Genomic DNA, 12,500 nt, shown 5'->3' with positions numbered 1-12,500 from the left:
CACTGAAGAGTTTGACTTTGCTAGGATAAAATGCAAACTGTACTAGAGCTAAAAAAAAGAGCCATTGGCAAGCACGTACCACTGAAGAGTTTGACTTTGCTAGGATAAAATGCAAACTGTACTAGAGCTAAAAAAAGAGCCATTGGCAAAGACGTACCACTGAAGAGTTTGACTTTGCTAGGATAAAATGCAAACTGTACTAGAGCTAAAAAAAAGAGCCATTGGCAAAGACGTACCACTGAAGAGTTTGACTTTGCTAGGATAAAATGCAAACTGTACTAGAGCTAAAAAAAGAGCCATTGGCAAAGACGTACCACTGAAGAGTTTGACTTTGCTAGGATAAAATGCAAACTGTACTAGAGCTAAAAAAAGAGCCATTGGCAAAGACGTACCACTGAAGAGTTTGACTTTGCTAGGATAAAATGCAAACTGTACTAGAGCTAAAAAAAGAGCCATTGGCAAAGACGTACCACTGAAGAGTTTGACTTTGCTAGGATAAAAAGCAAACTGTACTAGAGCTAAAAAAAAGAGCCATTGGCAAAGACGTACCACTGAAGAGTTTGACTTTGCTAGGATAAAAAGCAAACTGTACTAGAGCTAAAAAAAAGAGCCATTGGCAAAGACGTACCACTGAAGAGTTTGACTTTGCTAGGATAAAATGCAAACTGTACTAGAGCTAAAAAAAGAGCCATTGGCAAAGACGTACCACTGAAGAGTTTGACTTTGCTAGGATAAAATGCAAACTGTACTAGAGCTAAAAAAAGAGCCATTGGCAAAGACGTACCACTGAAGAGTTTGACTTTGCTAGGATAAAATGCAAACTGTACTAGAGCTAAAAAAAGAGCCATTGGCAAAGACGTACCACTGAAGAGTTTGACTTTGCTAGGATAAAATGCAAACTGTACTAGAGCTAAAAAAAGAGCCATTGGCAAGCACGTACCACTGAAGAGTTTGACTTGCTGTTGATCAATCCAGAGAGCCAGAGTTTTGCTTTGCTGTTGTCGTCTTCTTCCTCTTCTTCTTCTCGTGCCTCTTCTTGTGGCTTTGGTCACGTTACCAGAATCACTGTCATTGGATGCAACGAGGGAATGGTCCGGATTCTCCAGTCTCAGAACGCCTGTGTCCTCTGATGCTTCTAGCAACGAAACAGGGCTTTTCTGTAGCCCTGACGCTCCTGGGACCTCCACTGCTACCTTCTGGGAATCTGCACTACGCTTGACTTTATCACAGTTGGGACCATTTTGCGCAAGGTCTGAAATAGTTCTCGAAACGTCTCTTGTTAGATTATGTAGGTCTGCTAGAACGGTTAGAGAGGCTGGGCCTATGCTGGTTTGTTTTCTAGAGTCATATAATTCCTTTATAATTTTGTCATCTGAAATCCCATCTTCCTCTGAGTCACCTATACTAGAGTTTTCTACTTTATTCACAACGGAGAATAGTTTTCTTTTCTGAATTTTAATGCTTTGGCTAGGACTGCTACGTTTTTGCTTCGCTTTATCCAAGGCTGGAGTGACCAGGGTCTTGCGTCGGTGATAAGATTTCTGAAAATAAAAGATAGAATTCAGATTGAGAAAGGAGTTAGACAGGGAGACCCCATTTAGATAATTCACAGCAAGCAAGAAGTTTTTGAGAATTTAGATTGAGAGAATGTAGGAAATAATATTAATGGGGAATATTTCTACAACTTAAGTAGACTATATCGTATATTTCACCTGAAATTGTCAAAATAATCTAAACTCAAAGAAAAAATTTCATTGCATTTGGTTCTTGAATATTGGTGAAACAATATTTAGTGCTTTATAATAGCTATAAGTAGTAAAATTTTTACTATACATATAAATATGAATTTTTAATATACAAAAAAATCTACTATTCATATCAATTTTAGTGCTTTATAATAGCTATAAGTAGTAAAATTTTTACTATACATATAAAAATTATTTTAATATACAAACAAATCTACTATTCATATAAGTGTAATTTAATATACAAACATATTGACTCTGGGAAATTGTATCAAAAGATATTAAAGACTTATTATTGATAAGTACTTACCATAGGAGGTCGAAGTCTTAACTGGTGTACAGAAAAGGTCCTGTTTGACCTTAGACTTTCCCCTTCTCTTCTCTCGCTGTCAGCTTCCCCTGAAAAGATACCAACATATTATGAAAGAAAAATTTAACACAACAGAACTGTCTCTTGGGTTAGAGTTCTATTGCTTGAGGGTTCACTCGGGCACACTATTCTATCTAATTTATCTTCCTCTTGTTTAGTTAAAGTTTTTTATAGTTTATATAGGAAATATTTATTTTAATGCTGTTACTGTTCTTAAAATATTCTATTTTTCCTTGTTTCCTTTCCTCGCTGGGCTATTCTGCCTGTTGGAGTCCCTGGGCTTATAGCATATTGCATTTTCCAAATAGGGTTATAGCTTAGCTGATAATAATAATAATGATAATAATAATAATAATAATAATAATAATAATAATGATAATAATAATAATAATAATAATAATAATAATAATAATAATAATAATAATAATTGAGACCACTCTTCATCAGAATTACCAAAGAACTATTATTATTATTATTATCATTATTATTATTATTATTATTACCTCCGCCAACGAAGTTGGAAGGAGTTTGTATTGTACTCCCTGTTTGTGTGTTCGTGTGTGTATGCTTCATTGTGAACAGCTTCCTTGCCACAATTTTAATCGTAGAGTAATGAAACTTGCATGGATTAATTGTTGTGTAGAAATCTGGAAATGATAAAATTTTAGAAGGTCAAGGTCAAAGGTCAAGGTAAGTGTCCAATTCACGTATTCAGCCATAAGTTTGGATATGTTGTCACAGAGACTTCAAACTCAGTTCACATGTTAAGGTCGAAGGTCAAGGTGGGGTTCAAGGTCAAGGTCAAGCAAAAGGTCAAATTCCGGTCATCAATCATACGGCCACAATTTTCATCGTAAAGTAATAAAACTTCCATGGATTTTAAACTGTTATGTAAAGAACTAGAAATCATTAAATTTTGGAAGGTCAAAGGTCAAGGTCACGGACGAGTAAAACGTCCGAAATCAGTCCAAAAGGTCGAGAAATAAGCTGCCCGGGCGGAGGTCTGTTCTTTACCGAGTGGCCCCTCTTGTTATTATTTTTATTACTAGTTAAGCTACAACCCTAGTTGGAAAAACAAGATGCTATAAGCATAAGGGCTCCAAGAGGCAAAAATAGCTCTGTGGGGAAAGAAAATAAACAAATAAACAAACTACAAGAAGTAATGAACAATCAAAATAACATATTTAAAGAACAGTAAAAATATTATAATAGATATTTCATAAATACACTAAAAAAACTTATGTCAGCCTGTTCAACATAGCAACATTCGCTCTAAGTTTGAACTTTTGAAGTTCCACCGATTCAACTACGCGATTAAGAAGATAATTTCACAAGTTGGTAACAGCTGGAATAAAACTTCAAGAATACTGTGGAGTATTGAGACTCATGATGGAGAAATCATGATTATTATAATACCTAGTGTGACGAACAGGATGGAACTGTCCAGGGAGATCTGAATGTAAAGGATGGTCAGAATTATGAAACATCTTATGCAACATCCATAACGAACTAATTGAACGACTGTGCAAGAGATTGATATCTAGGAATTAATATCAGGAATCAGAAATTTAATAGACCGTGAGTTCCTGGTCAACAAATTAAGATGAGACGACTTAGAGTATTGGAAATATTTTGAGTTTTGCATTACATTAAAAGACTATGCCAATATTCTTTATTTCTTTTTTTTAAGTTTATAAATAAAGAAATTTTAATATTAAGAAGAAAATATGAGGTTGTGAACAAGCCATGTATTAAAAATTTTATTCTTATTTTGAGTTTTACATTTGATTCAAAGAATATGCCACTATTATTTTTTTTTCCCTAATTTTATAGTAATAAAAGATTAATATTAAGAAAATATGAGGTTGTGAAGAAGCCTTGTATTCAAAGTTTTATTCTTATTTTGAGTTTTACAACTCACATTTTTTTATTAAGCTTGCGATTTCTGGATACAATTTTGTCCTTTTTAAGAATTGCAAGAGCCCTTGCTTGGCCACAAGGGCCAGGCAATTTTCAACCGCAACAACTTACCTTTGGATTAAGCTTGTGATTTATGGATACAATGTTGTCCTTTTTGAGAATTGCAAGAGCCCTTGCTTAGCCACAAGGGCCACGCTGTCTTCAACAGCAACAATTTACCTTTTTTGATTAAGCTTGTGATTTCTGGATACAATTTTGTCCTTTTTGAGAATTGCAAGAGCCCTTGCTTAGCCACAAGGGCCACGCTGTCTTCAACAGCAACAATTTACCTTTTTTGATTAAGCTTGTGATTTCTGGATACAATTTTGCCCTTTTTGAGAATTGCAAGAGCCCTTGCTTGGGCCAGGCTGTCTTCAACGGCAGCAATTTACCTTTTTTGATTAAGCTTGTAATTTCTGGATACAATTTTGTCCTCTTTGAGAATTGCAAGAGCCCTTACTTGACCACAAGGGCCAGGCAGTCTTTAACAGCAACAACTTACCTTTGTGATCAACCTTGTGATTTCTGCATACAATTTTGTCCTCTTTGAGAATTACAAGAGCAGTTACTTGGCCACAAGGACCAGGCAATCTTCAATAGCAACAACTTACCTTTGGATCAAGCTTGTGATTTCTGGATACAATGTTGTCCTTTTTGAGAATTGCAAGACCCCTTGCTTGACCACAAGGACCAGGCAGTCTTTAACAGCAACAACTTACCTTTGTGATCAACCTTGTGATTTCTGCATACAATTTTGTCCTCTTTGAGAATTACAAGAGCAGTTACTTGGCCACAAGGACCAGGCAATCTTCAATAGCAACAACTTACCTTTGGATCAAGCTTGTGATTTCTGGATACAATGTTGTCCTTTTTGAGAATTGCAAGACCCCTTGCTTGACCACAAGGACCAGGCAGTCTTTAACAGCAACAACTTACCTTTGTGATCAACCTTGTGATTTCTGCATACAATTTTGTCCTCTTTGAGAATTACAAGAGCAGTTACTTGGCCACAAGGACCAGGCAATTTTCAATAGCAACAACTTACCTTTGGATCAAGCTTGTGATTTCTGGATACAATGTTGTCCTTTTTGAGAATTGCAAGACCCCTTGCTTGACCACAAGGACCAGGCAGTCTTTAACAGCAACAACTTACCTTTGTGATCAACCTTGTGATTTCTGCATACAATTTTGCCCTCTTTGAGAATTACAAGAGCAGTTACTTGGCCACAAGGACCAGGCAATCTTCAATAGCAACAACTTACCTTTGGATCAAGCTTGTGATTTCTGGATACAATGTTGTCCTTTTTGAGAATTGCAAGACCCCTTGCTTGACCACAAGGACCAGGCAGTCTTTAACAGCAACAACTTACCTTTGTGATCAACCTTGTGATTTCTGCATACAATTTTGTCCTCTTTGAGAATTACAAGAGCAGTTACTTGGCCACAAGGACCAGGCAATTTTCAATAGCAACAACTTACCTTTGGATCAAGCTTGTGATTTCTGGATACAATGTTGTCCTTTTTGAGAATTGCAAGACCCCTTGCTTGACCACAAGGACCAGGCAGTCTTTAACAGCAACAACTTACCTTTGTGATCAACCTTGTGATTTCTGCATACAATTTTGCCCTCTTTGAGAATTACAAGAGCAGTTACTTGGCCACAAGGACCAGGCAATCTTCAATAGCAACAACTTACCTTTGGATCAAGCTTGTGATTTCTGGATACAATGTTGTCCTTTTTGAGAATTGCAAGACCCCTTGCTTGACCACAAGGACCAGGCAGTCTTTAACAGCAACAACTTACCTTTGTGATCAACCTTGTGATTTCTGCATACAATTTTGCCCTCTTTGAGAATTACAAGAGCAGTTACTTGGCCACAAGGACCAGGCAATCTTCAATAGCAACAACTTACCTTTGGATCAAGCTTGTGATTTCTGGATACAATGTTGTCCTTTTTGAGAATTGCAAGACCCCTTGCTTGACCACAAGGACCAGGCAGTCTTTAACAGCAACAACTTACCTTTGTGATCAACCTTGTGATTTCTGCATACAATTTTGTCCTCTTTGAGAATTACAAGAGCAGTTACTTGGCCACAAGGACCAGGCAATCTTCAATAGCAACAACTTACCTTTGGATTAAGCTTGTGATTTCTGGATACAATGTTGTCCTTTTTGAGAATTGCAAGACCCCTTGCTTGACCACAAGGACCAGGCAGTCTTTAACAGCAACAACTTACCTTTGTGATCAACCTTGTGATTTCTGCATACAATTTTGTCCTCTTTGAGAATTACAAGAGCAGTTACTTGGCCACAAGGACCAGGCAATCTTCAATAGCAACAACTTACCTTTGGATCAAGCTTGTGATTTCTGGATACAATGTTGTCCTTTTTGAGAATTGCAAGACCCCTTGCTTGACCACAAGGACCAGGCAGTCTTTAACAGCAACAACTTACTTTTGTGATCAACCTTGTGATTTCTGCATACAATTTTGTCCTCTTTGAGAATTACAAGAGCAGTTACTTGGCCACAAGGACCAGGCAATTTTCAAGAGCAACAACTTACCTTTGTGATCAAGCTTGTGATTTCTGGATACAATGTTGTCCTTTTTGAGAATTGCAAGACCCCTTGCTTGACCACTAGGGCCAGGCTGTCTTCAACAGCAACAATGTACCTTTTTTGATTAACCTTGTGATTTCTGTATACAATTTTGTCCTCTTTGAGAATTACAAGAGCAGTTACTTGGCCACAAGGACCAGGCAATTTTCAAGAGCAACAACTTACCTTTGTGATCAAGCTTGTGATTTCTGGATACAATGTTGTCCTTTTTGAGAATTGAAAGACCCCTTGCTTGACCACTAGGGCCAGGCTGTCTTCAACAGCAACAATTTACCTTTTTTGATCAACCTTGTGATTTCTGGATACAATGTTGTCCTTTTTGAGAATTGCAAGAGACCTTGCTTGGCCACAAGGGCCAGGCAATTTTCAACCACAAAAACTTACCTTTGTGATTAAGCTTGTAATTTCTGGATACAATTTTGTCCTCTTTGAGAATTGCAAGAGCCCTTACTTGGCCACAAGGACCAGACAATTTTCAAGAGCAACAACTTACCTTTGTGATAAACCTTGTGATTTCTGCATATTTTGTCCTCTTTGAGAATTACAAGAGCAGTTACTTGGCCACAAGGACCAGGCAAATTTCAAGAGCAACAACTTACCTTTGTGATCAAACTTGCGATTTCTGGATACAATTTTTCCCTTCTTAAGAAGGTGTTCAATTTTGTCCTTATTTAGGTGTTCCTCTAAAGCAAAAGTGCTTGACTCTTGTTTTCCATACAGTGGATACAGTGCAAGTGGTCTTCGACCATTTCCTGCAGATGGTGCCCTGTCAGGAGTAGGTGAGCTGGTCAGAGGAGGACTGACTGCCTGTTTGAAGGCTTGACTGACTGCCTGTTGGAGGGGAGGAGGACTGGCAGCCTGCTTGGTCCGGGCAGAATGGAAGTCTGAGTCCATGACTGCACAGGAGGGCATTGCAATAGTAGATATGACCACCATGATGAGGTATATCATGGTGATGCCTCATGTCTTCCAGTAGATCCTGCCGGGGGAAAGATTTAGATGTTAGTGAAAGAATTGCTTTAACACGTGAGCTTGTATCCCCCACTGATTTCAGGTTTGGTATATTATTTTTATTATTATTATTATTATTATTATTATTATTATTATTATTATTATTATAAATTATTATTATTATTATTATAATTATTATAATAAATTATTATTATTATTATTATTATAGATTATTATCATTATTATTATAATAAATTATTATTATTATTATTATTATTATTATTATTATTATTATTATTATTATTATTATTATTATTATTATCATCATCTAAGCTACAACCCTATTTGGAAAAGCAAGATGGTATAAACTCTTAAGAACTCCAACTGAGAAAAATAGTTCAGTGAGGAAAGGAAATAAACTACAAGAGATGTTATGACCAATTAAAATATTTTAAAAACAGTAAAGAAATATACGACTGTTTTTGCCTCAATTGAAAGTGCAAAGGAGTAATTTTTTTTTTTTTTTTTTTGTCGTTTTTCTCAGAACAAATATATCAATCATCACATTTCTGTTAACATTAAGTATAGTCTATTTACATGAGTCTTTGTATAGTTTATATATGACATATATGTTTTTGACGTTGTTAATAGTTTATATATGACATATATGTTTTTAACGTTGTTAATAGTTAATATAGGGCATATATGTTTTTGACGTTGTTAATAGTTTATATAGGACATATCTGTTTTGACGTTGTTACTGTTTTTAGAATGATTTATTGTTAATTTATTCTCATCATTTATTTATTTCTTTATTTCCTTTCCTCACTGGGCTATTTTTCCCTATTGGAGCCCTTGGGATTATAGCATCTTGCTTTTCCAATTAGGGTTGTAGCTTAGGTAATAATAATAATAATAATAATAATAATAATAATAAAAAAGGTTTGCAGTTAATTTTTCAGCCTGCCTGATATATTCGTTCTATCTTCTTTTAAACCCACTGTTTTTCCCTTTATATTTCTTAATTAACCTCTTTTACGCAAACTTTATCGTAAATTTCCAAAATACAAGAAACATCACACCTGTAGTTTTTTAAAAATTTTCTTTGTTAATCTTTTAATGTATTTTAAGAATGAACAATAGTATTGTCTTCTATTATGGTGCATTTTACATTTTTTTTTAATGTGATTGTGGTGGCCGAATGGTAGCGTCCCTGCCTGGTGATTGCCAGACTTGAGGTTCGAGTCCCGCTCAAACTCGTTAGTTCCTTTGGTCGCTGCATCTCACCATCCTTGTTGAGCAAAGGATGGTGGGGGGGGGGGTTGTTTGGGGGGAGCCCATAGGCCTATTTTCTGAGTCATCAGCAGCCATTGTCTGGCCCTCTTTGGCCCTAGATTGGGTGGAGAGAGGGCTTGGGCGCTGATCATATATATGTATGGTTAGTCTGTTGGGCATTGTCCTTTATAGGGCAATGTCACTGTCCCTTGTCTCTGCCATTCATGAGCGACCTTTAAACCTTTAAGCACGTTGCTTACTTTGTGAGTTGGCCCAAAGCCAACGTCCTAACATAAAAGGCAAAGAAGATTCCCGACCAGGGTTTAAACTTTTAAGGTAATTACCTTAGTTTCAGGTAATTTCCATGGTTTCATGGTAATTTTAAGGTCATTTCTGTTTTACTAGCTTCAAATTTAAGGAAATCGGAGCAGTTTTAAGGTAATCTAAGGTAAAAAACAACAACTTTTGGGGTAGACCGTAGTCCCGATCGACTGTCCAGCCTGACATATAACTCCAAAATTTACTAGATGAGAAATGGGGATGGCTCTGGGAAATCTTATTCTCGGGAGAAACAGAAATATTAATGTCGCCATATACATATTTATTGCAAACGTTTCGACATTTTAAATGTCATCATCAGTGCTACCTTAAAAAAAAATAAAAAAAAAATACATAAATTAAACAAAGAATTATTGAAAAAATAGTTTTGGATCCGACAAAAACCTCTTCTTTATTCTATTGTGTAACCTATAGTAAAAAGAATTTTTATACGAAAGAGGAAACAGATGCCTTTCTTGATTGCAAATTTCAATATTATAGGTGGCTATTAAAAATATCTGTAAAGAAAAAAATAATAGATTATTAAAAACACTATATAAATCATTATTTTTAAGCAGCTAAAAATCAAAATTAAGATTTGTAAATTTTTAATTTAGAGGGTTCAAGTTTATGTAAAATCGCTAAAGTACACTAAAGAATGATCATGAATGGGAGGTAAATCAGCTGTTGTTTGCGGATGATACTGTACTGGTAGCAGACACAGAAGAGAAGCTTGACCGACTAGTGACAGAATTTGGAAGGGTGTGTGAGAGAAGGAAGTTGAGAGTTAATGTGGGTAAGAGTAAGGTTATGAGATGTACGAGAAGGGAAGGTGGTGCAAGGTTGAATGTCATGTTGAATGGAGAGTTACTTGAGGAGGTGGATCAGTTTAAGTACTTAGGGTCTGTTGTTGCAGCAAATGGTGGAGTGGAAGCAGATGTACGTCAGAGAGTCAATGAAGGTTGCAAAGTGTTGGGGGCAGTTAAGGGAGTAGTAAAAAATAGAGGGTTGGGCATGAATGTAAAGAGAGTTCTATATGAGAAAGTGATTGTACCAACTGTGATGTATGGATCGGAGTTGTGGGGAATGAAAGTGATGGAGAGACAGAAATTGAATGTGTTTGAGATGAAATGTCTGAGGAGTATGGCTGGTGTATCTCGAGTAGATAGGGTTAGGAACGAAGTGGTGAGGGTGAGAACGGGTGTAAGAAATGAGTTAGCGGCTAGAGTGGATATGAATGTGTTGAGGTGGTTTGGCCATGTTGAGAGAATGGAAAATGGCTGTCTGCTAAAGAAGGTGATGAATGCAAGAGTTGATGGGAGAAGTACAAGAGGAAGGCCAAGGTTTGGGTGGATGGATGGTGTGAAGAAAGCTCTGGGTGATAGGAGGATAGATGTGAGAGAGGCAAGAGAGCGTGCTAGAAATAGGAATGAATGGCGAGCGATTGTGACGCAGTTCCGGTAGGCCCTGCTGCTTCCTCCGGTGCCTTAGATGACCACGGAGGTAGCAGCAGTAGGGGACTCAGCAGTATGAAGCTTCATCTGTGGTGGAAATGTGGGAGGTTGGGCTGTGGCACCCTAGCAGTACCAGCTGAACTCGGCTGAGTCCCTGGTTAGGCTGGAGGAACGTAGAGAGTAGAGGTCCCCTTTTTGTTTTGTTTCTTGTTGTTGTCGGCTACCCCCCAAAATTGGGGGAAGTGCCTTTGGTATATGTATGTATGTATGTATTATTAATATTATTATTATTACTTCCTAAGCTACAACCCTAGTTGGAAAAGCAGAATGCTATAAGCCCAGGGGCCCCAACTGGGAAAATAGCCAAGTAAGGAAAGGAAAGATGGAAAAATAAAATATTTAAAAAAAGAGTAATAACATCAAAATAGATATTTCCTATATAAACTATAAAAACTTGAACAAAACAAGAGGAAGAGAAATCAGATAGAATAGTGTGCCTGAGCGTACCCTCAAGCAAGAGAACTAATGTATATATCATGATTCTAAAAAAGGTAATTTAACTTTTCAATTAAAAAGTTAAAAAAAGTAACCTTTAATTATATACTCTACCGGAAATTGCGTGGAAGATCTATAGTCAAGCATTTCCGAAAGGTGAACCGGATATTCAAATGTAGAAACAGGTTCACTACATTCTGTTTGAATCAGTAGAACTTCAAAAGTTCAAAGTTGGAGCAAATGCTTTTTTGTTGACCAGGCGGACATGAGTCTTTTTATAGTTTATTTAATGAAATATTTGTTTTTGATGTTTTTAATAGTTTATATATGACATGTCTGTTTTGACGTTGTTACTTATTTTAGAATGATTTATTGTTAATTTGTTCTCTTCATTTATTTATTTCCTTTCCTCACTTGGTTATTTTTCCCTGGTGGAGCCCCTGGGCTTATAGCATCTTGCTTTTCCAACTAGGATTGTAGCTTGGATAGTAATAATAATAATAATAATAATAATAATAATAATAATAATAATAATAATAATAATACATTCTTTCGTATTTCGAGTATCACATCTTAGCTCCATCAATTTAAAGACATCTGTAATTATTCTCGTGTCAACACGATTTCTTGGCTGCACGATATGTAGCAATTTTCTTGCCTATTTTGGACGTGTTCACTTTACTTTGATGGCTGCTTTTCCGGTCCCATACAGCACGGGAACCCCTCTCTGTACAGGACCTCCACTGTCGTTTTACCTTGTTCGTTCAAAGTAATTTAACATTTCATATCGCGTATTGTTCATTTACTGTTAAATCGTCACTGTCAAAAGACTCATGAAATAAGAAAGTCTTCAGTTTCCTCTTGAAAGCCTTAATGTCTTCAATCATTCGAATGTTTCGTGGGAGCTTATTATATAGTCTCGGGGCCGCATATTCAAAGGCTTTGGAACCTAAAGGAGACATAAATCTAGGTTCCAACAGTTTGAAGCCTCTGATAAATTGATTGGTTATCGTTTATATTTTAAACTGAATTCTTGCTTTTTCTCTGTAGTAGGTTGGCCATGGCACCAGCCGCCCTTTGATATACTACCGCTAGAGAGTTATGGAGTCCTATGACTGGCCAGACAGTACTACATTGAATCCTTCTTTCTGGTTACGGTTCTTTCCCTTTGCCTACACATACACCGAATTGTCTGGCCTATTCTTTACATATTATCCTCCGTCCTCATACACTGTGATTATCAAACAATTCTTCTTCGCCCAAGGGGTTAACTACTGCACCGTAATGGTTCAGTGGCTACTCTCCTCTTGGTAAG

General features: G+C 36.6%; 1 protein-coding gene across 3 annotated transcripts in view; it reads right to left on the bottom strand.

The window, feature by feature from the left end:
- LOC137655092 (uncharacterized) overlaps positions 1-12,500 on the bottom strand; it is a 36,338-nt gene that overhangs the window by 18,998 nt on the left and 4,840 nt on the right. For all 3 annotated transcript variants that reach the window (XM_068388986.1, XM_068388983.1, XM_068388985.1), the window contains exons 2-4: positions 7,292-7,671; positions 2,056-2,144; positions 941-1,541 (exon numbers count right to left, since the gene is read on the bottom strand). In XM_068388986.1, the coding sequence (XP_068245087.1) occupies positions 941-1,541; positions 2,056-2,144; positions 7,292-7,643 (1,042 nt within the window). In that variant the 5' untranslated portion in view covers positions 7,644-7,671. The remainder of the gene's footprint in view (positions 1-940; positions 1,542-2,055; positions 2,145-7,291; positions 7,672-12,500) is intronic.

Source organism: Palaemon carinicauda, chromosome 16 (assembly GCF_036898095.1).
Source record: "Palaemon carinicauda isolate YSFRI2023 chromosome 16, ASM3689809v2, whole genome shotgun sequence".
NCBI lineage: Eukaryota > Metazoa > Arthropoda > Malacostraca > Decapoda > Palaemonidae > Palaemon > Palaemon carinicauda.
Note: the sequence above shows the minus strand (reverse complement) of the source record. Positions and strands in the feature narration are given on the sequence as shown.